This window comes from Larimichthys crocea, chromosome VII, assembly GCF_000972845.2.
Source record: "Larimichthys crocea isolate SSNF chromosome VII, L_crocea_2.0, whole genome shotgun sequence".
Taxonomy (NCBI): Eukaryota; Metazoa; Chordata; class Actinopteri; family Sciaenidae; genus Larimichthys; species Larimichthys crocea.
The window spans coordinates 108060-129370 of record NC_040017.1 but is presented as its reverse complement, the minus strand read 5'-3'; the positions used below and the strand labels follow the sequence as shown (position 1 = coordinate 129370).

General features: G+C 42.0%; 1 protein-coding gene across 2 annotated transcripts in view; it reads right to left on the bottom strand.

Moving 5' to 3' along the window:
* Positions 1–21311, bottom strand: part of sorl1 (sortilin-related receptor, L(DLR class) A repeats containing) — a 91300-nt gene that overhangs the window by 4623 nt on the left and 65366 nt on the right. Inside the window, exons 17-47 of one of the 2 annotated variants that reach the window (XM_019259376.2) lie at positions 21040–21212; positions 20712–20843; positions 20278–20369; positions 19300–19546; positions 19049–19187; positions 18013–18186; positions 17799–17912; positions 17584–17706; positions 16650–16769; positions 16277–16402; positions 15961–16071; positions 14695–14826; positions 13324–13455; positions 13007–13141; positions 12715–12867; positions 12448–12627; positions 11976–12104; positions 11668–11794; positions 11405–11574; positions 9283–9395; positions 9012–9119; positions 8851–8917; positions 7050–7132; positions 6874–6964; positions 6583–6773; positions 4921–5040; positions 2719–2883; positions 2284–2458; positions 657–763; positions 356–548; positions 27–239 (exon numbers count right to left, since the gene is read on the bottom strand). In XM_019259376.2, coding sequence (XP_019114921.1) covers positions 27–239; positions 356–548; positions 657–763; positions 2284–2458; positions 2719–2883; positions 4921–5040; positions 6583–6773; positions 6874–6964; positions 7050–7132; positions 8851–8917; positions 9012–9119; positions 9283–9395; positions 11405–11574; positions 11668–11794; positions 11976–12104; positions 12448–12627; positions 12715–12867; positions 13007–13141; positions 13324–13455; positions 14695–14826; positions 15961–16071; positions 16277–16402; positions 16650–16769; positions 17584–17706; positions 17799–17912; positions 18013–18186; positions 19049–19187; positions 19300–19546; positions 20278–20369; positions 20712–20843; positions 21040–21212 — 4335 coding nt within the window. The remainder of the gene's footprint in view (positions 1–26; positions 240–355; positions 549–656; positions 764–2283; positions 2459–2718; positions 2884–4920; positions 5041–6582; positions 6774–6873; positions 6965–7049; positions 7133–8850; positions 8918–9011; positions 9120–9282; positions 9396–11404; positions 11575–11667; positions 11795–11975; positions 12105–12447; positions 12628–12714; positions 12868–13006; positions 13142–13323; positions 13456–14694; positions 14827–15960; positions 16072–16276; positions 16403–16649; positions 16770–17583; positions 17707–17798; positions 17913–18012; positions 18187–19048; positions 19188–19299; positions 19547–20277; positions 20370–20711; positions 20844–21039; positions 21213–21311) is intronic. The other variant, XM_019259377.2, reaches the window with a different exon arrangement.

Here is a 21311-nt window from a genome sequence, read left to right as displayed (position 1 = left end):
CCAAAAAAACATTTCGGTTCTCTCACCCAGTTCATCCCCAGAGGAGAAGATGGCAGAGCCCAGGCGGGAGTTATAATGGGAGTTTGCGAAGGCGGTGAAGTTGTTCTGCAGCCGGCGGTGTCGGAGGTAGAGCACCACCAAGCCTCCACACACACCGAGCAGCAGCAGGAAGAGGACCGGGACCACCACTGCTGCCATGTCCCCTGAGTGGCCCTCGGCACGGGAGGCATCGCTGGCTCCTTGGACAGGTGGAACGGTCACATGTATTATACAGTTAAAAACCAGGTCCACGTTCTGTTTATGTGATTTTTGCTGACGCTTTAAAGTGTGTGTGTGTGTGTGTGTGTTCCAGTACCTGCAGTCAGCTGGTTATAGAGCAGAAATGCAGGTTCCCCACACAGCTGACCGTTGAACAGGCAGCGAGCCTGCACAGAGAAAGTGTAGTTGTGTCCCACCAGCAGGCTGCTGATGCGGAAATATGTCTCTGTGGTGTTTCCCAGGTAGGACGTCTGGTTGGTCACACTGTCGTACACATGCACTTCATAACCCTGGAAGCAACACAGACAAGATGATGGAAGATATTAATAAATACAAAGCACAGACAATAAAAGAATGACATAAAGATGTGGACATGTGTAGGAAAGCTGGTGTCTCACTCTGCTCTCATTGAAGCCCTTCTCTCTGACAGCCAGACTCTTCCAGAACAGGAACACGTGGTCTTTCCCTGTCAGAATCTTCAGGGCTTCAGGAGCCGGAAGAGAAACTGCAGCAGAGGAGCAGAGAATATATATGAATTAGGGCTGTCAATCGATTAAAAAAAATTAACTAATTAATCGCAAAAAATTCTGTAATTAATCGCGATTAATCGCGATTAATCTATCAATAAATGTATCAATAAATTAAATGCATTTTTCTGAGACTGAAGCTTATAATGAATATTTATTTATGTAAAATGATCAAATTAATGTAGAATAAACACAGAGAAAGTATATTTAAATTCATTCATTTTATTGGCTTATGGTGCATATATGCACAGTGCAAACGGAGAAAAGCCAGAATGAGGAAATATACTGACGAGTGCCACACTCTTGTAGTGTAGACAGGGTGTTTTGTTTTGAGGTGATATGTTAAAGTCGTGTTACTTCTGTGGAATTTAAATTCGGCTTTGCAAACTGTGCAAATGCCTTGTTTTTGTCCAACGAGCCGTCAGGCAACTTTTTAAAATGAAATGTTCCCCCTAAAAGTCCGTCCTTATCCATCTTTTCGCCATAGACTCTCCTTTAGTTAGGATAGATCATAGACATATATACATAGACTCTCCTTTAGTTAGGACTAGATCATAGACCTATATACATGACTCTCCTTTAGTTAGGATAGATCATAGCATCTATACATAGACTCTCCTTTAGTTAGGATAGATCATAGACATATATACAGACTTCCTTTAGTTAGGATAGATCATGACAATATACATAGACTCTCCTTTAGTTAGGATAGATCACTAGACATATATACAGACTCCTTTAGTTAGGATAGATCATGCATATAGACTTCCTTTAGTTGGATAGATCATCAGACATATACATAGACTCTCCTTTAGGTATGGTAGATCCCAGACACATAGACTCTGCTTTAGTTAGGTAGATCATAGACATATATACATAGACTCTCCTTTAGTTAGGATAGATCATAGACATTATACATAGACTCTCCTTTAGTTAGGATAGATCATAGACATAACATAGATGCCTCATTGAGCAGGTTGGTCCGTGTGCTGCATACGTTACGTCCGCCATATTGGATGTGGCGATCTGCCCGTAAACTAATACAAGCAGGGCCGGTTTTAGCTGTTGGCAATGTGGGCGACCATGCAGGGCGCAGTCTCCGTGAGGCTTTAAGTTAATGCCTCTTATACACTCATTCACCACACACCACACATAATATATCTGGGAAACAAAGCTTACTTTGCCCCATCCAAAATGGCGGCCGCCACCGGAAGTAAACAAAACCGCGTTAATTGCGTTAATTTTTTTTAACGCGTTAATTCTTTAAAATTAATCGACAAAATAACGCGTTATATACGCGTATATATATATATATATACTGCCATGACAGAAACACACACACACACATAAATCAGCAATATGTTTCTTTGTAAAAACGTGTAGAGTTTATATGAAGGGACAGGCGGTACTAAAAGACAAAAGACTGCAGTAAAACATCAGCTACAAGGTAGCTGAATACAAGGCTCTCTCTCCATTCATCTGTGGGCTCTGAGTGTACCTGTGCTCAGAGTGAAGCTGGCCTCCTTGCTCATGTTGCGCAGGCGGACTGAGACGCTGTATCGCCCGCCGGGCTCCAGGCCCTTCAGCAGGTACTCCACTGTATTGTTCTGGGTGGTCAACTTGTAGTCCCGCTCCGCCTTACGGATCACGTCCCGCACGTGGATCACGTACGTCTAGAGAGGACGGGAAGACAGAACACAGTTAGGATATCTTCATTACAGATGGTAAAGTTGGGTGTAGTCGGGTACATGCAGGTGTTAAGCTGATGGTAACCGAGATCCTTCTGAATGAACAAATGAACCAGTTAAAGCCTGTTTCCGACTGGTTTCCCAGGAAGTGTCCTGCTCTGGATTAAAGGCACCTCTCAGTACAGGTGTGGAGATCAGGATTCAACAGCTATCCTGACACACCCTCCTGATCATCATCATCGTACCAGAGGAGTGTTCGGTGTGTCGTAGGGTGGTTGCCACTTCAGCATGGCCTGTGTCTTGTCTGAGCGCACGCGATGGAGGTTCCTGGGTGGCAGCCTCTCATTGGGAATCATCTTCACCACGGCGTAGTCAGAGGGAGGGCCCATGAAGGGGGAGACAGCACGCACCTGAAGGCAGACCACAAGAAGAGCAGTCAGCAAAGAAACAAATACAGTGTAAGTAACTTTAATCGAGGAGCAGCAGAGTCAGGAACTGATTCTTCCCCTCAAGGTCATCTTTATTATCCCTGAGAGGCCATTTGTCACACGCACATAGAATTACATTGTTACTGTGAAGGCCAATAATATTCATGAATTCTTTATTCCATTGGTCCTGTCAGGTAGTATCTGTGACCAGATGGAAGCAACCTGAACTCACTGAATACAGGACGACTTGTGCCAACATGACAGGACAGACATGGTCTGCAGGTTGACTGCACATTCTAACAAAGAACAGGTATAAAACATTCTCACGTTAAAGCTTCCCAATAAAAGTCCATGTGCAATCAGTATTTGGTTCCAATGTTGTTGCTTGTCATCAATTATTGTCCCCAGATGCTTGTATTACAGCTCCAACAGGCTGGTCATAAATAACAGCAGAGAGAACAGGGGGAGGCTTCTTCCTACAGTCACACCAATCAATAAATTGGACCATGGACAGAATGATGGAATCATTCAGGAACTTAATGGTGTGTTTGGCCTCATAACGACACTGACACACAAATAAACATGGTGAGAGGACACTTCGCTGGGGGAAACCGGCGTAAAACAACCCAAACAGGGACACCATCTAGAATGTGAGTAAATATAGAATGTGATGATTTGCAAACCCTCTTTGACCTATATTCAGCTCAATACATGTGTTGTCATACGTGTAGTGTTCCATGTAACCATAGCATTTTAAATCTCAAAGCCAGGTGTCAATTATTTCCAGTCCAGGGTAAATTTAACATCTTCCACAAGTTACCAGATGAACTGATTAATTAGAACACATTGATAGATGACATTGATAATGTTAATATTCTTCTGCTGCAGTTCTCATGCATTTGATCAATGTATGATGCTGTTAGTCACAGGAATTGTATATAACAACAATAAATATGGATTTTTTTATGTTTACTTAACAAGGAAGTCAAGATTAAAATCTCTTGTGTGACAGGGTCAAATAGCAACATCTAACATAATGGACAACAACATCAGATCACAGCGGCAACAACAAGTATGATAAAAACAGTCAGCAATATTGAGTCGTGTGTCTTAGTTTGTTGAGGTTTCTACAGCTGGCAGTGATCCCATCCTTTATTTTAAAGTCTGAAATCATTTAAAGAGATGAGGGTCTCAAGTCTGAGCTCATTCCAAGACCAAGGTCCCCAACAGAACAGGCTTGTTTGTTGTTGCTTTGTCAGCCTTTGGAGTGGGTTTTGCTAAATAAAGTAAGGGTCCAAAAAACGAGCCTTGTGGAACACCTTTTTTAACAATGACTGGGTCAGACGTTACATTGCCATGTTTAACAATCTGTGCAACAATTTTGTAGCTTTGTACCCACTGCCAGCATGCAACAAGGGTAATGTAGCAGAGACATACTTCTCTTTTAAATCCTCCATGACTTTGAATGTGGTGGTTACTATTCTATGGCCTGGTAATACAGTATTCAGCATACAACAAGTTGCTGAATTTAAATTCATACTTCAGTCATATAGCTTTCATCAACTGTTGGCTTAAACTCCCCCACCACCTCACAGACAGGTAAAGTCAGAGCTGTTGAGAAGATCACGGTTCCCATTTGCACCTGCATTTGTCAAATTCCACACCGAATAATTTCCACTTCTGCTCGACTTCCTGTTTTAGGTGGAAAGTTTGGGGATCACCTTTTTGTGTATGTGTGTGACTGAGGGGGGGTTGCCTGACAGATGGGTGTGGTTACACTTGAGACATTTTGGAGTTGAGACATCTGCACAGATTTCTCTCCTGAATCAACACATTTCAGCTTTACTGAACAGCAGTCAAAACTTTAGTTTGACACAAAAGTACTGTTGCAGTGTTCGCTAAGGCAAACAGAGAAGTGGAACATAATATTTCCACACTCGATGGCATCAGCTGCTTGAGTAAAATGAAACAGTTTGTAAAGACCTCAGAGGAAGTTGGTGTGATGTCGAGAAGACTCACCAGAAAGAGATACTGTTCATCGCTGTCCACTGTGACCATCAGGCTGAGAGAACTGGTCCGGACCTGACGAGGACTGCGGTACAGGTCCAGGAAGGAGGTGGCGTAAAACACACCATACATCTTCACACACACACACACGCAAAGTGTCTATTCAGTAAAATGGCTCAACAAAAGGTTCTCTCTGGTGAGTGTGCTGGTCTATTCAACACGAACACGCGTGCATGCAATTCCTTCAAAATAAAACCCCTCCATCCCTTTTCTTAAAATAGCATTATTAATCATCGAGTGAATGGGACGTGTGGGATAAAAAGAAAAAGAATATATGATAATTTATACATGCCTTTTTACCCCTGAAAACGTCAGTCGACAGTCGCACTGTGCTAGGTTGCCTAGCAACAGGCACTGTTTTCCACATCACAAATTTAAGCTAGCTAAATTTAATGGATGTTAAGCCAGACATTTTGACAATGCAGAGTGAGGAAGAATCAGATCGTAGAGAAACAATGTGTATAAGTGTCACTGTGTTTATGTGTGCACGAGTGTGCATTTGTGATAGTGAGAGAGAGTGTTCAGTTCCTTTGTAAGTAAAATTCATTTTGAACTCTGACTGAATGTTCTTTTACAAGAATGAAATTAATTAAATGTGTGTTTTATTTTGTTGGTTGTTTGTTGTAGCCTACAGGTTATGATGCTGACACCACAATTATTTTGTCTTTCTACCAACTACTCTAAAAAAGAACTGAGCTTTAAGAAATGATGGTCTTATGATTGGTTCAGGGGGTTAGAATGACTCTGCGGTTCGAGGGGGTCTTCCAAGAAGTTTAATTTGGAATTTAATGGAGCATGATAGATTTCTGAGAATGTAAAGTTCCACTCTACTTGAGCACAGAGCTCCAGAGGAATGCTTCTCCACATTTTTGGTTTATGAAACATCTAGTTTTAGAATTTTGTTTTTCAGGTGGTTTTATTTGAGTTATTTTCTAAAAGCCAGAAGAGATAAAAAAATTTTTTTGACCCACAAAAAAAAGTCTCTTCTCAGATTTACATTGAGACTTACAGTTTAGGAATGACACAGAAAATGCAGCAGAGCACTAACATAGCACAATACACTCACAGCTTCTTGCTAGACTTTGGTATTTTATGAACCTTTGTCTGTTTTTTACAATTGGGAGTCTGGACAGGGTGTTTTATTTTGAAAATACACCAGAATCTATTTATTGTTTCGGCTCTGTGCTGGCTTGACGGAGCATCCGTCAAAAACAGACCAGCTGCGTATTCTCCGCAGAGTAGGGAGACACTTCTGTAACGTGTTACAGTCGTGCCCGAATTTAGAAGTAAGAGCGAGTCTATATTTTAGTTTATAAAAATATGGCCTTTTTTTTCTAAGTATTAAGACATATTTCAATTTCAAAGTTTTTAAATCTTCATAAGATATACAGTTTAAGTGAATTGCTTGCACAGGATATAACACACAGCCACAGAAGATCATTTCTATGTTAGTGCTGTGAGCAAAGAGCTCGTTGTTTCACATATTTTGGTCCGATCACCTTCTAACCTCCTTTTGGAAACGTGTTGTTGATATTTCATCCCTGTGCATGCATCACAACAAATAAATCCTCAGCTCGCTATTTACTGGAGGTCTAAATAGTCTCTCTGTTGTACCTGAGCGGGGGGTCCGTTGATGGTCCAGCTGCAGTCCACAGCTGTCTGGTTGAGGGCTCGGGCTTTAAGGACTGGCCGGTCTGGCTCGGTGCCTTTGGTCTGATGATGGGACAGGGCAGTGGGACTGTCTCCTATACTGGTGTGAGCCCACACAGCCACCTCGTACACGGTCCCCGCTGTCAGGTTTGTAGCTGGAAACACACGGCATTTAATTTTCAGACAAATAAATGTGTGCACCACTTATTTCAAACATGTCATTCACCTACATAAAGAATCCTACACAAACGGTACCTTTGAGGATCCTCTCTCTGACTGTGTAGTTCTTGTTCTCCTTGACGTGGGAGTCAAACTGCCATGACAGAATCACCACGTACTGTTTGACCTTAAAGAAACACAAGAGACTCATCAGTCCTGTTTGTATAGACATGAGACTCTAAAATAACATGCAGCAGAGCAAAAGCTCTCACCTCGTACTGGGAGTTGAAACTGAATGAAAGGCTCATGGAGTCGGCCGTGACGCTGTCGACGATCACAGAGGGAGGAGGCAGAGCTGCAGCAGAGAAAGAGAAGGTCAAAGATCAGTTTAACTCTTTTAGTTGGATTTTTGTCTGATTTCAGACAGCTGCCAGGAAATACTTTGAATGTGACTTTGTTTTGTTTCTTCAGGGGCAGCGGGCTGAACTTCCTTTTCTTGAGATGGTTCAATTTAATTACTTCAAGTCACTTCTAATGCAAACTTCCTTCAACAGAAGGGCTTTTTTGTTGAAACTTCAGGAGTTTTATTAGCAGCAGCTAATAAAACTAAAATGGTTTTTGGAATGAGCGTGTCATGATGTTGTTGTACTGATGGATTAATGCTGTGAAGATGAAGCAAACGATAACTGGTAATTTTGGTCTTCCGCCTTCTTTCAAAGTCCATTAATTACAAGTTTTATTTTGAAAACTAACTTCCTGCTCCCTGCTACTCTGTACTGAGAACTGAAACGGCCATTCTGATACACTGATAAAAAAAAAGCTCAAAAAGGCCAAAGAAATCTCTTTAAATAATGAAAACTGTAAACTTAAATGTGCGAGCTTTAGCGTGGTTTCCAGAGGTCCACGTATATGAGACTGATAACAACCCAAAAATGTTACCCTGCTGCTCATCGAGCTCCACTGGCTACAAAGTAGTCTCCGATTCTGCACTCACCTACTTGAATGCTCTTATACATGTATATGTTACCTCCTCCAATGAACAACACCTGGCTCTACCACCTGTACACGTGGAACGTCCTACCATTTCCTATCAGAAATGATATCATTTGTGTCTGCTTAAAGAGCGTAAAGTAGCAGTTCCTACTAAAAAATGTTAAAGCTTGAATACTGCTGAGGACCAGCGGCAGAAGCGAGTTGCATTCACTTGAAAAGGATCCAGACGATTCACAGAGGAGACGAGCGCATAATAATATATAACATGGATCTATCTGTCTGTCTGTTAGCAGAGTACCGTCTGCTGTGTACTTCATATGCTGCACATCACTGATAATCGTATTATTGTAGGTTAACATTAGGATGCCTGGACACGAGAGGACAGACTGTACACTTGTCTTCCCTATGAACCGCCTGTATCCTCAGTGCAATCCATTATTAGAAACTAAGATGAACTGGTGGGGGTCACATCCCTTGCCTGGGTGACTTCCAGCGTCCCTGAAGTTAGGGGTATGCAGAGTACCAGAGGGAGAAGGCTAGGGGGCAGAGAGCACCTGCTGTAGCCCACTGGGGGCTGTTTCAGCCAGTGTTCGGAGCTTGGGGTCGGACTTAGAGGGCTGAGATCTCTGTCTGGGCCCCCTGGAACATGCTGGAGGCTGGTTATGGGATTTGGGTTAGGCTCAGGGGGGCTGAAAGGCATTACCTGGACATGGAGTGCGTGCTCGAGCTATGTCAAGCACGTGAATGTAATTTGCCTCTGTATGACTACTGGTTTGGACTAAATTTCATGGGTACATGTCCTTGTTCTTTTAGCTTGAGGGTTTCTCTGGGTCTCTGGTTAGTCTTGGGTATTTTGTAGGTTGTAAACATTGCTGTGTGGATTTAGCTCTATAACGTTATTGCTTGAGTACAAACACGTGGTCGGTGGTTAAAACAAGGAAGCAGTGGTGGTTTTCATGTTGTGTGGTTTGTGACACTGCACAACTTGATATAGCTGCTGAACAACAGGAGGTGGGAGCACTGCAGAGTGTTTTCAAACCAGTGTGTGTGTGTGTGACACTGCTAGGAGGAATGATTCACCTTTCTTTGGAGTGATGGATTTAACCTCGGACCAGTTGCCAACACCTCGACTGGTCACTGCGGCCACCTGGGAAACAGCATCATAGCAATGTCAACATTTAAATATAAACACACTATAGTGTGCATGCGTGCGTGTGTGTGTGTGTGTGTGTGTTTCTTACCCTGAACCTGTACAGAGTGTCTGGCTCCAGCTCCTTCACCTCAGTGTTGGTCGCGGTGCATCTCTGTGACGTCCAGTCCAGAAGACCTCTTTGCTCACTGTACTCGACCTGACAATACACACAGATTGAGACACACAGAAGTTGTTGTCAGAGCGTGACAGAACAGCTGTGTGCAATCCATCAGAAAGTCATGTTCCTTTGCTCTCTGACTAAAAATGAACATCATTATTATCATTATTAATAACTGCTTCTAAGGATGAGAAGGACTCACGATGTACTCTCTGATGAGGCCGTGTCCTTTGTCAGGAGGGCTCCAGGACACTTCAACCGTCCCGTCCTCGCCGTTATCACAAGACAGCTGCAGGTTTCTGGGTGGGTCAGGTACTGCAGGGAACAGAGAGAGACACATTCATCACCCAGGATAAAAGGAGGGGAGTTTATTTTGCCTGAACCTGAACAAACCTTAAGCACAGTACAGAGGTGTATTATCAAAAAAACCTGTTGGATCTCAGCTAATAAGCTGTTGAAATGTTACAAATACTCTTTAGGTGGACTATGCATATAAAGTATTAAGTAAAATGATAACCTGACCAATGAAATCAGATGAATCAAACTATGGTACCTGTGTAGTAACCGATAATGTAATAAAGTCCATTAATGTAATACCTGCCAATAACGTAATCATTTGGGCCATTTTAAATGTAATAAAGCCAATAATGTAATAAAGTTTTTGAGCCAATAACATAATAACATTTTGCCTATAATGTAATAAGTTATTACGTTATAGGCATAGCATTAAAAATATTGTTATCCAAAAATGTAATAATCATAAACAGGGCTGCATTTCTTGGAAATAAAATATTATTTTTGCAGTTTTTGTGCAGTTTGCTCATCAAAAATAGATATAGTGGATGGCATAGTCATCATATTAATTTATCAAGGGTATAGGTATATACTATGCACCACTCTCTCTTCTTTATTATGGTTTTAAGAGACAATTTGAAAATTATTTGTTATACAAAATCTTTATTTAGAATATTGTTTTTTGCTTAGATATGTAAATTCATAATTTCATGTATGGAGGATTATTCTTTCATTCATTACTGTGACGTGCATATGGTAGTTAGATCACGTAGTGGAATGTGCTAGAATACAAGAAGAGAACAGTGGTCATGTGACCTACATGTGTTTGCTCAGTGTTAGATGAAAAAGTCTAATCAGTGTTGTTACTAAGTTATTACATTGGCATGTTATTACATTATTGGTTTCTACATTCGTATACCATTGGTGGTACCTGACCTCCCTCTAGTGGTACTTGGAAAAATCTCTGATATATTTACTAAGAATGAAATAAATTAATTTAAAAACACATTATATGATCAAAATACAACATAATGTCAAATGAATGTAAACCATGATATCAGTGGATAAGTTAAAATAAGTTTTGGATTTCCTGTAATATCAGCCTGCTACATTGTCGCGTTCATGCACGTAGCTTGTACATACATCCCTGATTACCTACAAGGTAACGTGACAGAGATACAAGATAGTAAGTAGAGGTCAAAGGAACATTTAAAAAAAAAAAAAAAAAACTTCTATTACATTCAGCTGACGCTTTTATCTAAAGTGACATGTTAGTGCAGCAATAAGTACTGTGACAGCTGTAGAGGGGGTTAGATTTATCAGTTGATAGTGTTAGAGAGGAGGTCCTCTCTGAAGAGCTGGAGGTCTTCAGGAGGTTTTAGAGATGGACGCCCCTGATCTGGTAGGAACTGGTAACATGTTCCACCAACGAGGAACACAACAGTTGGATTGCCCTGAGCGAAAGGGTGGCAGAGCCAGGCGTATGTCAGTATAAGGTTATTCAGGGAGGTGGGTGTAGAACCGGAGACTAGTTTGTAGTCAGAATTAGAAGAATTAGAAGTAGCCAGTGGAGCTCGATGAGCAGCGGGGTAACATGTGACCTTTTGGGTTGATTGAAGATCAGGCGTACTGCCACGGTAAAGATAATCTGAAAGGGTTTCACTGTGCGGGCTGGGAGGCCCATCAGGAGCACGGTACAGTAACTGAGTCGTGAGATGACCATAGCCTGTATCAAGTGTGACTCCAAACCAGAAATATTTGGAAGATAAGTGTGGATCAGGAATACCCCTTTAACACCAAATGAGCTCTGTTTTTTTTAAAACTAGTTCTGTTCAGGATTCAACAACATTCAACAATAAATAATAATCTTATCAGGAATAAACGGTTTTCTGCAGGAACTGTCCGTAGCTGAATTTAGTCACCGTACAAAACTTAAAGGTCAAATATGTATATATTCATATATTAAAACAACTACAACAGTGCAGTTATGAGTAGAACACATGAGGTCAGGACGATGGTGTGGTACTCACATCCCTCTGGTGTCCTGACGGTGATCATCTCGTTGGTCTTGTGCAGCTTACTGAGACACTGAGTGAGCACCTTGACGTGGTAAGTGGTGTCTGGTTTCAGCACGGTCAGTTTGTAGCTGGTCTTGTTGCTGTGAGTGTCCATGATGGTCCACTGCTGGGTGCCCACGAACCTGGAGAACGCAGAGGGGTTTGTGTTTACAGAGAGGGTGGAAGGACTGCATGCTACAGTAGTAGTAACAATGGTAGTAACAAGTGTAGTTTACCTGTAGTATATGAGGAAGTAGCAGGAGTCCACAGGAAGGTTTTTGGGGCGTGACCAGGTCAGGGTGATTGCACCCATGAAGTCTGGTGTCCACTGGAGGTTCTGGACTTTATAGGCCAGTGTGTCCACTGCGAGAAAAGAGAAGAGATTCTGCATGGATTATGTTTGAACCAAAGCATTACATAAAGACAACCAACCACCAGGTGGCAGCGCTGCACTGCTGTCAAAATACCAAATGCTTGAAAGTACTCAAGTAGAATCAATACGATAAGATACAATACGATCACGATAAGAGTATTTGGGACCTACGGGTGCAGTTGTCCTCGTCGCTGTGGTCGGAGCAGTCCAGAAAGCCGTCGCACCTCTTACTGTCCAACACACAGGCCTCGCCATCAGAGCACAGAGTCCCGTTAATGCAGGACAAAGGTCCACGAGTGGCTGGACACAGAGAAAAGCTTTTACGTGACTGCTCTTGTTAGTGGATAACCTGCCTCTAAATACACCAAGACATGAACTGTACAATGTTTTCCACTGCAGTACCAGGAACATTTTATTAAAATTCCAATGAATGCAGAAATATGCTCTTTTTGTATCATCGGGGTCTAAAATGTGTCAGCAAAAACTATTGCATCTAAATTCTACAGAATATTTTATGCTGCTTAGATGGAAACGTTTCAACATTAATTTTGCCTTTCATCTGTCAACACCACAGCAGATGTCGGTGGAATCACGCAGGTTTTAAGGTGGTGTTATCACATGTCTGCAGCATGCAGAGACTCACGGCATTGGGCTTCGTCAGAGCCGTCCTGGCAGTGAAGCTGACCGTCACAGCGCTGCCAGTCCGGGATGCAGAGGGGCGGCCGGCGACACTGGAACTGACCCCGACTGCAACGACCAGGGGAAGGTGGAGCAAGAGGGGCCTGTGTGGGTACTGGAGCCAGCGTTACAGAGCCACTATCTGCTGCCACAGAAAAAACAGAATGTTACTGTGTGGATCCATACATGTTTATCTTTATTTGATTTTATGTTGTACAAACACAGGAGGCACCTGTGGGACATCCAAGCTCATCGCTGCCATCAGGACAGTCCGCGTAGCCATCACACACCCAGGTGTTGATGATGCAAGCTCCAGAGCCACAGTGGAAGCGGTTGGGAGCACAAGTAGACGGGCCAGGAGCCACAGTATGGGGAGTAACACCACCTACAAGGGTGGAGATTCAAGTTTAGGCAAACAAACACTGAGGCAAATATAAAAATGTGAAATATATAAAGAGTTCCTACAGTGAACAGGAAGTGAAAGTACTCAATTATCACGTGTGTTGCTTTTAACATGTGTGCACCTGTACACTGGGCCTCATCGGACCAGTCCCCACAGTCATTCTCTCCGTCACACTTCCACCACGTTGGGATACAGCGTCCATTTTTACACTCGTACTGAAAATACCTGGAGCAGCCTGGGACCTCAGTGGGAGCAGCTGCAACACACAGAGCACCAGTTTGCATCAGATACTGCTGTGCCGACAGAACGGTTCAGAAAAATCAGCAGGAGAACAAATGTAATGTCTCCGTGGTTCATTCAGTGTGTCTGTGTACACAGGCGGTGTTTCCCACATGGCTTCGTCACAAACACAAGACGTGCTGAGTGTTTCCTCCTCACCGCAGTTGGCCTCATCAGAGTAATCCCCGCAGTCATCCATGCCGTCACACTTCCATTCCAGGCTCACACACACTCCTATGGCACACTGGAAGGTGTAGGCGTCACACACTTTTCCAAACTCGGTTGGCGTGGCTGAAAGAAAACAGACACAATATTAAGAGACGCTGCCTCCAATGGATCTGGATTTTACTGGATCATTTCTTACCACAGCCTCCCCTCTTCCCCTTTTGTTTCTGTTTAATTTGTTTGTCTGTGTACGTTTATCTGTAACAAAACTTTGATACTGGCTGGATTTGGGACATGTTCCTCCACTGTCACTGACTGTAACACAGTATTCCCCTTTAATAGTATCTGTTTTTTGTTTTGTTTGTTAGAAGAAGAAAAAAGTTCAATAAAAATATCCTTCAAAAAAGCACTTCCAAAGACCCAGGTCAATGTATGTGTATTTTCTACAGCTTTAAAGGTCTTAATTATTTCCCTCACATTCACAAACTTTCAAGGAACTATATAGTAACTTCAAGTAGAATAACAAAAGTGAAAATGTTTGATGAAGACGTATAATTGAAGAGTTAATGAGCTTTTGTAGAACCCTAATGAGAATTTGAGTTTTGAGTCTGTGGACAAAAGAAACAATATTTCATAATGTTGGATAAGCAGCACAAAAGCCAAATTTGGGGGTGAAAATGTAAAATGTATAAGTTTTGTCTTCATCTGTTCCTGCCTGTCGTTTCCCCCTTTACGTTTATCATAAACACAGGTGATAAACTGCATGTTTTTATGTCTATTTTTTTTAAAATTATTTTCAAAGTTTAAGTCATGGTTTAGTTAGAAGTCAGCAACGTTAGGTTCAGCAGAGGAACAGAAGGGATACCACAGAACTAGTTTAACAGCCAAGAAAACAAGTGACAGAAGGAGCAGCTGTTACTAACTGTTGCTATGTAAACAGATCCAAAACATCACGCTCTGCTGACACACAAACCTGATTTAATGAGTCACTGTTAATGTGTGCAGGTGTGTGGGGAACAGAAGATGTCCTGTATAAACACACCTCTTCAGGTTAAACTTTTTTTTGTCTGTGTGGTTTTCTCAGCAGCTCTTCTTTCACAAACCTCGCTGATGGTCAATTTATAGTTTCAACATGTACAGTCCGACTGTGAACCTATCCCAGATTCCATGGTGAGAAATTATATAAAGACTTGCACCTAGTGTACCTGCTCAAGGCCCTTTTACCAGAAACATATTGATCAAACTCACACAAAAGTTTATACTTGTGCACTTTCAGGAGATCATAAAGTACAGTTTAAAGGATAAAAAACTAACTTTTAAAAATACAGTACAGTGATTAAGTAAAGGTATGTGAGGGTTCCTCACCACATCCAGCATACTCAGCGTCCTCATCAGATCCGTCTTCACAGTGTTTGATCCCATCACAAACCAGGGACTGAAACAGACACTGGGCTCGGTTCTTACATACAAACTCCATGTAGCGTGTACACAGAGGGTCTGTGATTGAAAGACAGAAAACACAGTGACTTTTTCCAACATTATACTTAAACTACATGCTCTGCAGTGTCTGTTACTTACATTGTCACATGAGAATTTTGTCATATACAAAACCTTTACGGTACTTCTAAGTTAGACTTCCCATTCCTATTCTTCAAAAACATGCTTTGGCTAAGCGATACTCTGCATTAACATATTGGTTACAAGTTGGTTATAACATTGTGGCTGTGAAGCAGTCTAAATGTGTTTAAAAGTGCGTTAGCAGATGGCAGAATTTGCTTTAATTTGTAATAAATCCACACGTTTAATTAGTGTCTAATGCAAAGCACAAAGGCACACTATTAAGATTTACCATACTTGCTTTATTATTATAATTTCCATATGTTTTTTAGACTGTGATTAACTTAACTGAAGTCTCTGTCTAATATCAATTATTGTCATTCCTCCATTTTGAATGTCAGCCATTTTGGCCTTCTCTCATGGACACACACAAACAAAGACTGATTAATCAAGCCTATGTGACTAGCTACTCTCATCAATTCTTCCTGTTGGCCATTTTGCCTTTTGGCTGTAATGCCTAGAAAGGAAGACTATATAAGTACAGTCCATTTACTGTACCATGCCTAGGAACCTGAACGATACAGCTTGTTGTGTTCATACTGTCAATAATATAGTATGGGCAAGATGCACCACACAGTGTGGCTTATTAACTGCAGTGCTAAATAAATGCTGGTAAATGGGCAAGACACAAATTTCTTGAGAAAACCTCTAATTTTTCTTTACTCTGGTCATAATCTTGGTTATTATCTACATTACACAGACAGCCTAAAATGATGCTGTTTACTTCTCAGGACGATATGCAGCCTTGATGCAAACGTTAAAAGGGCTTGTGCTTTCTGTAGTTAAAAGTCGAGATAAACTTATTTTTAGCTGACATCAAGGCCATAAACACCTTTATTTTTTCTCACTCAAACTGATTCTGTGGAGCGGCAGTACTTTTACTGTACAAATTTGAAATAATACTTGAATTTTTTTTAACTGTCCTGGACTGAGGCTGCTAGTATTCAACAGCAAACCTCATTAGCGCAAATCATCCAGATGTTATCTTTCATGACCCAAGCCATATTTACTCACCACAGTTGTTCTCATCAGCGCCATCTGAACACTCCTGGATGCCGTTGCAGTGCGCGGTGGCTGGAAGGCAGGTGTGATTGGAGCAGAGGAAGCCATTACACTGAGTTCCCTCTGGAAAGGATGAATAATGCAGTCAAATTAGTACCAGTAACAGAGAACCAGTGCTTTGATGATCGCTCCTTTAGCTGTTATGACTGATAGGATGTCTAGCATTATACTACGGCATTATACTACGGCTTCAGTGTTTAGGTTTTATGTGACTAGCACTAGTGTCATGATGGCACTGTTGAGCTCGTTCATGTGTGTCTTATCTTACTACAATATCTGGGATCTTCATCAGAGTCATCCTGGCAGTCGTCATCGCCATCACACATCCAGCGCTGTGGTATACAGTGACCTGTGTGACACTGGAAGCTATTGGCCTCACATGTATGGTGGCCCACTAGGGACAGAGAGGAAGAGAGATTAAATGCTTGGAGGGCCTGGAAGGACAGAGAGGTGCATTACAGATTAAAGCATTGAACCCCAAAGTACATATTGTAATGAAGTACATATATACATTTATGAAGTACATAAAAGACCATATTGTTTGTGTGATTGTGACTATGGGGGGGGTTCTTCTATATTTTCCACTGGAACAGATCTCGTAGCTTCATTTTTTATGATATAGGCAGTAACGCAGTTGTCACCTGTGCAGTTGGCCTCATCCGACCAGTCTCTGCAGTCATTGTCACCATCACAGCGCCAGGCCTCACGGATACAAACCCCACGTGCACATGTGAACTCTCCTGGGCCACACTGGTGAGACTCTGAGAACGCAGAAGCAAATACAGTTAGTGTTTGCAGAAAATATGTTCATTTTCACCATCAACCAGGGATCCAAACACAAATAGAACAGAATAAAAAACTGTAAGTGGCACAAAGTCCTGTCAGTTTTCAATAAAATGCCTGCTAACAACTAAATATCAATCTGATGAGTTAGATATGGCCCGTGGAGTCCCACAGGGACAACAACACATATTCTCCTAAAACATGCAACATCACTGTTTCTATTACTTAAACCTCAATATGGCGCTGGGAATAACCTACAAATACTTGTTAACACTGAGCTTTGCCACCTTTAAGTCAAAAAGAACTGTGCTGTCTGCAGTTAAGAGGCTCTGAGAGAATGAAACCTTTATTAAGTTGACATGAAAATGTTTTATACTTTTATTTCAATCTTGAGTGATTACTGCAATTTCTTTGGTTTCTGAGTGACTGCAGCAGCTGCAGCTTAATGAGAATGCCAGAAACTGAGTCATTTTGCTGTCAAATGTAGAGAACTTCTATCGAGAAGTCTAGAAAATCTATCACCTCTTTACAGGTTATTTATATTAGAAACTATTTACTTTTTATCTTATAAATATGCATATTGTCATTTCTTAACACACACTTTAGACTATCTTTCTTTTGGCCAATAGCTTAGATTTATTTTGGATTTATTTTCCTAATTAGATGATAAATAATAACTATAGAATATTCTTCTTCAGTTTTTTGCTTATTATCATCTATAGAAAACACAAACTGTTGTATAAAAGCATAGCTTGAACAGATTGTTGATTTGTCACTGGTAATGCATCTTACCACAGTGCTCCTCGTCACTGTTGTCTCCGCAGTCGTCTTCGTGGTCACATTTGAAGGCCAGGGGGATGCAGGAGCCAGAGGCCACGCAGCGAAACTGGTTGGACGGGTCACAGGTCGTAGTGGCTAAAAGTGGACAGAACACAAACAAAAGTCAAACGTGTGCGGTTCTTCTTGTCGAACCAGCTTTTTAAAAAGCGAGTTCTCTGAATACTTACGACACTCCTGTTCATCACTCATGTCTCCACAGTCGTTGTCGCTGTCACACTTCCATATGCTGCTGATGCAGCGGCCGTTAGAGCAGCGGTACTGGTTGGGCAAACAGCTGTGCTCTGATTGGAAGAAAGAAAAAAACCCACATATCTGCTAATTAATCAGATCCAACAGAGACGAGATTATCATCATCATCATGATTCGGCAGTATGTGCTCACCGGTCTTGACGCAGGTGTTGTTTTGGAGCTGGTAGCCGGTGGGACATTGGCACTGCAGCTCTCCGTTGGGCATGGTTACGGTCGGGGCGCCATCTGGACACACACAGGTGTGTCGGTGTCCGGGCTGAGGCAGACACAGTAGGCTGCACGGCTGGTCAGCACAGGCATTATGGCCTGGTGGACGGGAGATCAGGACCTCAGTTTGAGCATGAGCAGGGTAAAGTTTGACTGGCACGGCCATATTCAAGGGACCCCTTGACTTCTCATCTAAAGATTTCTGAATAAAAAAGGTTCTCTGGGTGCCCACGAGACTCCGCTTCATACAGACATGCCCACTTTATACTAATCTCATGCAGTATAAACGTATTCTTTTCTCCTAGTGCATTTGAATATTTCTGCATACTGGGCTCCTTAAACAGTTTTGGAATTGCAAAAACTGGATGTGACTGGAAAGCTGAGACTCATTCATGAACCCAGCTGTATTCATGAATGATGATATGAGTCGTCATAGTCGCCATTTTAATCTAGTGAAACCATTTTAAACTTTACCTCAATGCATAAAACGACCTCTAGGATAATCACAGCCTCATGAACCTCATGAAACAAACAAGCAAAAGTGCTCGCTATCCAATCGACAATTGTCAAAAGTTTTGATACCAAATCTTAGCATGACTTTTTCCTATGGTGTTCCTCAATGTCTTTGTGTCTTAACGTGGTATTCCAGAATGGTTTTAGTGGTCAAAAATTTGTGAAACAAATGGTATCAACCCAAAAAGTGCTGAAACAATTTATGAGTCTTAATAAAGCAAGGGATCAGCCATCATTTACCTCAATCCAATCCAAAGAAACCACAATGTTATTACAGATTTATAACTAGAGATTCACAGGTTTCAGGTGATGTTTTACTATTTCTGTGTGGTATCTACTGTTGAACTACTATCTCCCATGACCCCATTTTATTGAGAAGCAAGGAGTAGAAGACGATTATGAAGACAGTGCTTCTTTTTATCTTGTGGCTCCATTCTCTTTTTCTCACCTCTATTCTTCCCCTTATAGAAGATCTTGAGGTCCATGACCCCAGTTAGTCTGCCAACAATCAGCTCGTTGTTCTGGGAACCAGCTTTTGGAGCTTTGAAGATTCCCATTCTGGACCAGTCGTCCCAGTACAAGTCATTCTGAAACAGCATCCAACACAAACTTTGTGAGAAGTGATTCTCAGTTGGGACACATTTTCAAATCCAATCTGACCATTTTCTGATACAAAACAAGGTGTTTACTCAGTCTCACCTTGAAGACAGCAATAGCATACGGGTGGGGCAGCCCCTCCATGAGAACGCTCCTCTGGCCCCCGGTGAAGTCAGCCCTCTCGATGCGGTCGCTGTAGGCTTCGGTCCAGTACAGCCAGTGGTCGTCAGCTGTGATCCCATTCGGCCAGCGGACGCCCTCGGACACGATGCACGACACATTGGTTCCATCCATGTAGCTCCGGTAAACGCCGGCCGCTCGGTCTCCCCAGTCAGTCCAGAACATCAGACTGCAGCACACAAACAGTTTGAACTATTGAACTCGAATGTTTCACACAGTTTAGACTGAAAACTGGATTGTTTGTTTGTCATTGTGGGAACAAACTCATTGAGAGAACCTAGAGTTTAAACTAAATTGAGACTTGTCTCAATTTAGTTTAAACTCGATTGAGCGATTGAGACTTCTCTCAATTTAGGTCAAGATGGAGGCAGAAATTCATTTTTGTAATATATTATCATGGAGATTTAATCAAATATTTCACCAAAGGCTGTAAAATGTCAGATTATTACATCTGTGTGGTTGAAGGTGCCTCCTTATTTGTCACCTACTGACAGAGGCCAAGCAGGAGAGAAAGAGGAAGTGAGGCAGAAATTTCCACTTTCTTTAAAACAAAAAGGGGAATAAGAGAAAAGGCATTTTATCACAAAAAGAAAAGCAGAAGCACACTTGCAGAAGTGGAAGTTTAAGACATCAAGTGTGACATGTTGTCTAGTCATCCATTCCTCTGAGGCCTCACACTAGAATCATTGGAGGAGACAGACGGAGTTATTTTTTGTGGAGACTAAAACTACCATTCAGAATTTTGTTTCACTTCTTGTTCGACTTTTAGATAAAAGAAATATATACATTCTGTATTTTCCCAACTAATCTGAATGACTTTATTTTTAATGACTTCATGTTAAAGTTAACGATTAGAGAATTTATCATGACAAAGAGGGAGTATGTGAATGTGTATATCACCTCTCTCCAGGCAGCAGAACCAGAGCTCTGGGATGTTCTAGGACAGAAGAGTTGAGCAGAGTGTGACGCAGGTCGCCGTCAGGGTTAGACACCTTCAAAAGCAGTGAAACGTTTCATCAGTTTCAGTTTGGACCACAGAAAAGAATGAACTAATCAAAGAAATGTCATCAGGCTATAGGGTTGTGGGGAAAAAAAACAGCATTCTGAGGGTAAGACATCTACGAACAACCTTATTAACACAACCCGCTCCACTCTGTGATCGGTATTGTCCAACACTGCTTCCTGTGATCAGTAATCAGCCCTTGGAGCACCATTAATAGTGCACCAAACTGGTCCACCCTCGACAGTCTGACAAAATCGTGTGGTAAACACTGAACTGTGTCACAATATGAAGTACAATCACATGTACAAAGAACAAGTACACACTCATATACCTCAATCTTCTGTGCTCCGGCGTCAACCCAGTACAGCAGTCTACTGATGGGGTCAAAGGTCAGAGCCTCAACATTCTGCAGATCTTTCCTCACCACAACCTCCTGACCTGTGCTGCCATTCAGACACAGCCGCTGCAGCAGAGAGAGAGGAGGGAAACCTTGGTGAGATTATTGTGCTGCTGCATGATACCGAGCAGGTACAGTTACATTCATTTCACATGCAGAAAAAGAAGCTTCTCTTGAGTCTCTATGCTCACATCAATGAGCACAGGACACTAAACAAACCACTCTGACCCGAGGCAAAGAAGGCTGGAACCTCCTCACTGACCTGGATGGTGTCCAGTGAGATGTCAGCCCAGTACAGGCAGTTCCTGTCATAGTCAAAGTCCAGAGCCACGGCCTCCCTGAGGCCAGCCAGAGGCAGGGCCTGATCTGTGCCTGTGGCCAGGTCATAGCGATGGATGGAGTTCCTCACAGCGTACAGGATGAACTCGTTACTCTCTGAAAGAGCACAGGAAGAGAAACACAAACTAATCACATGATACAGTTTGTACTGACGTAATATTCTGTCTGTATGTGATTATATCTTTTAAATTACTC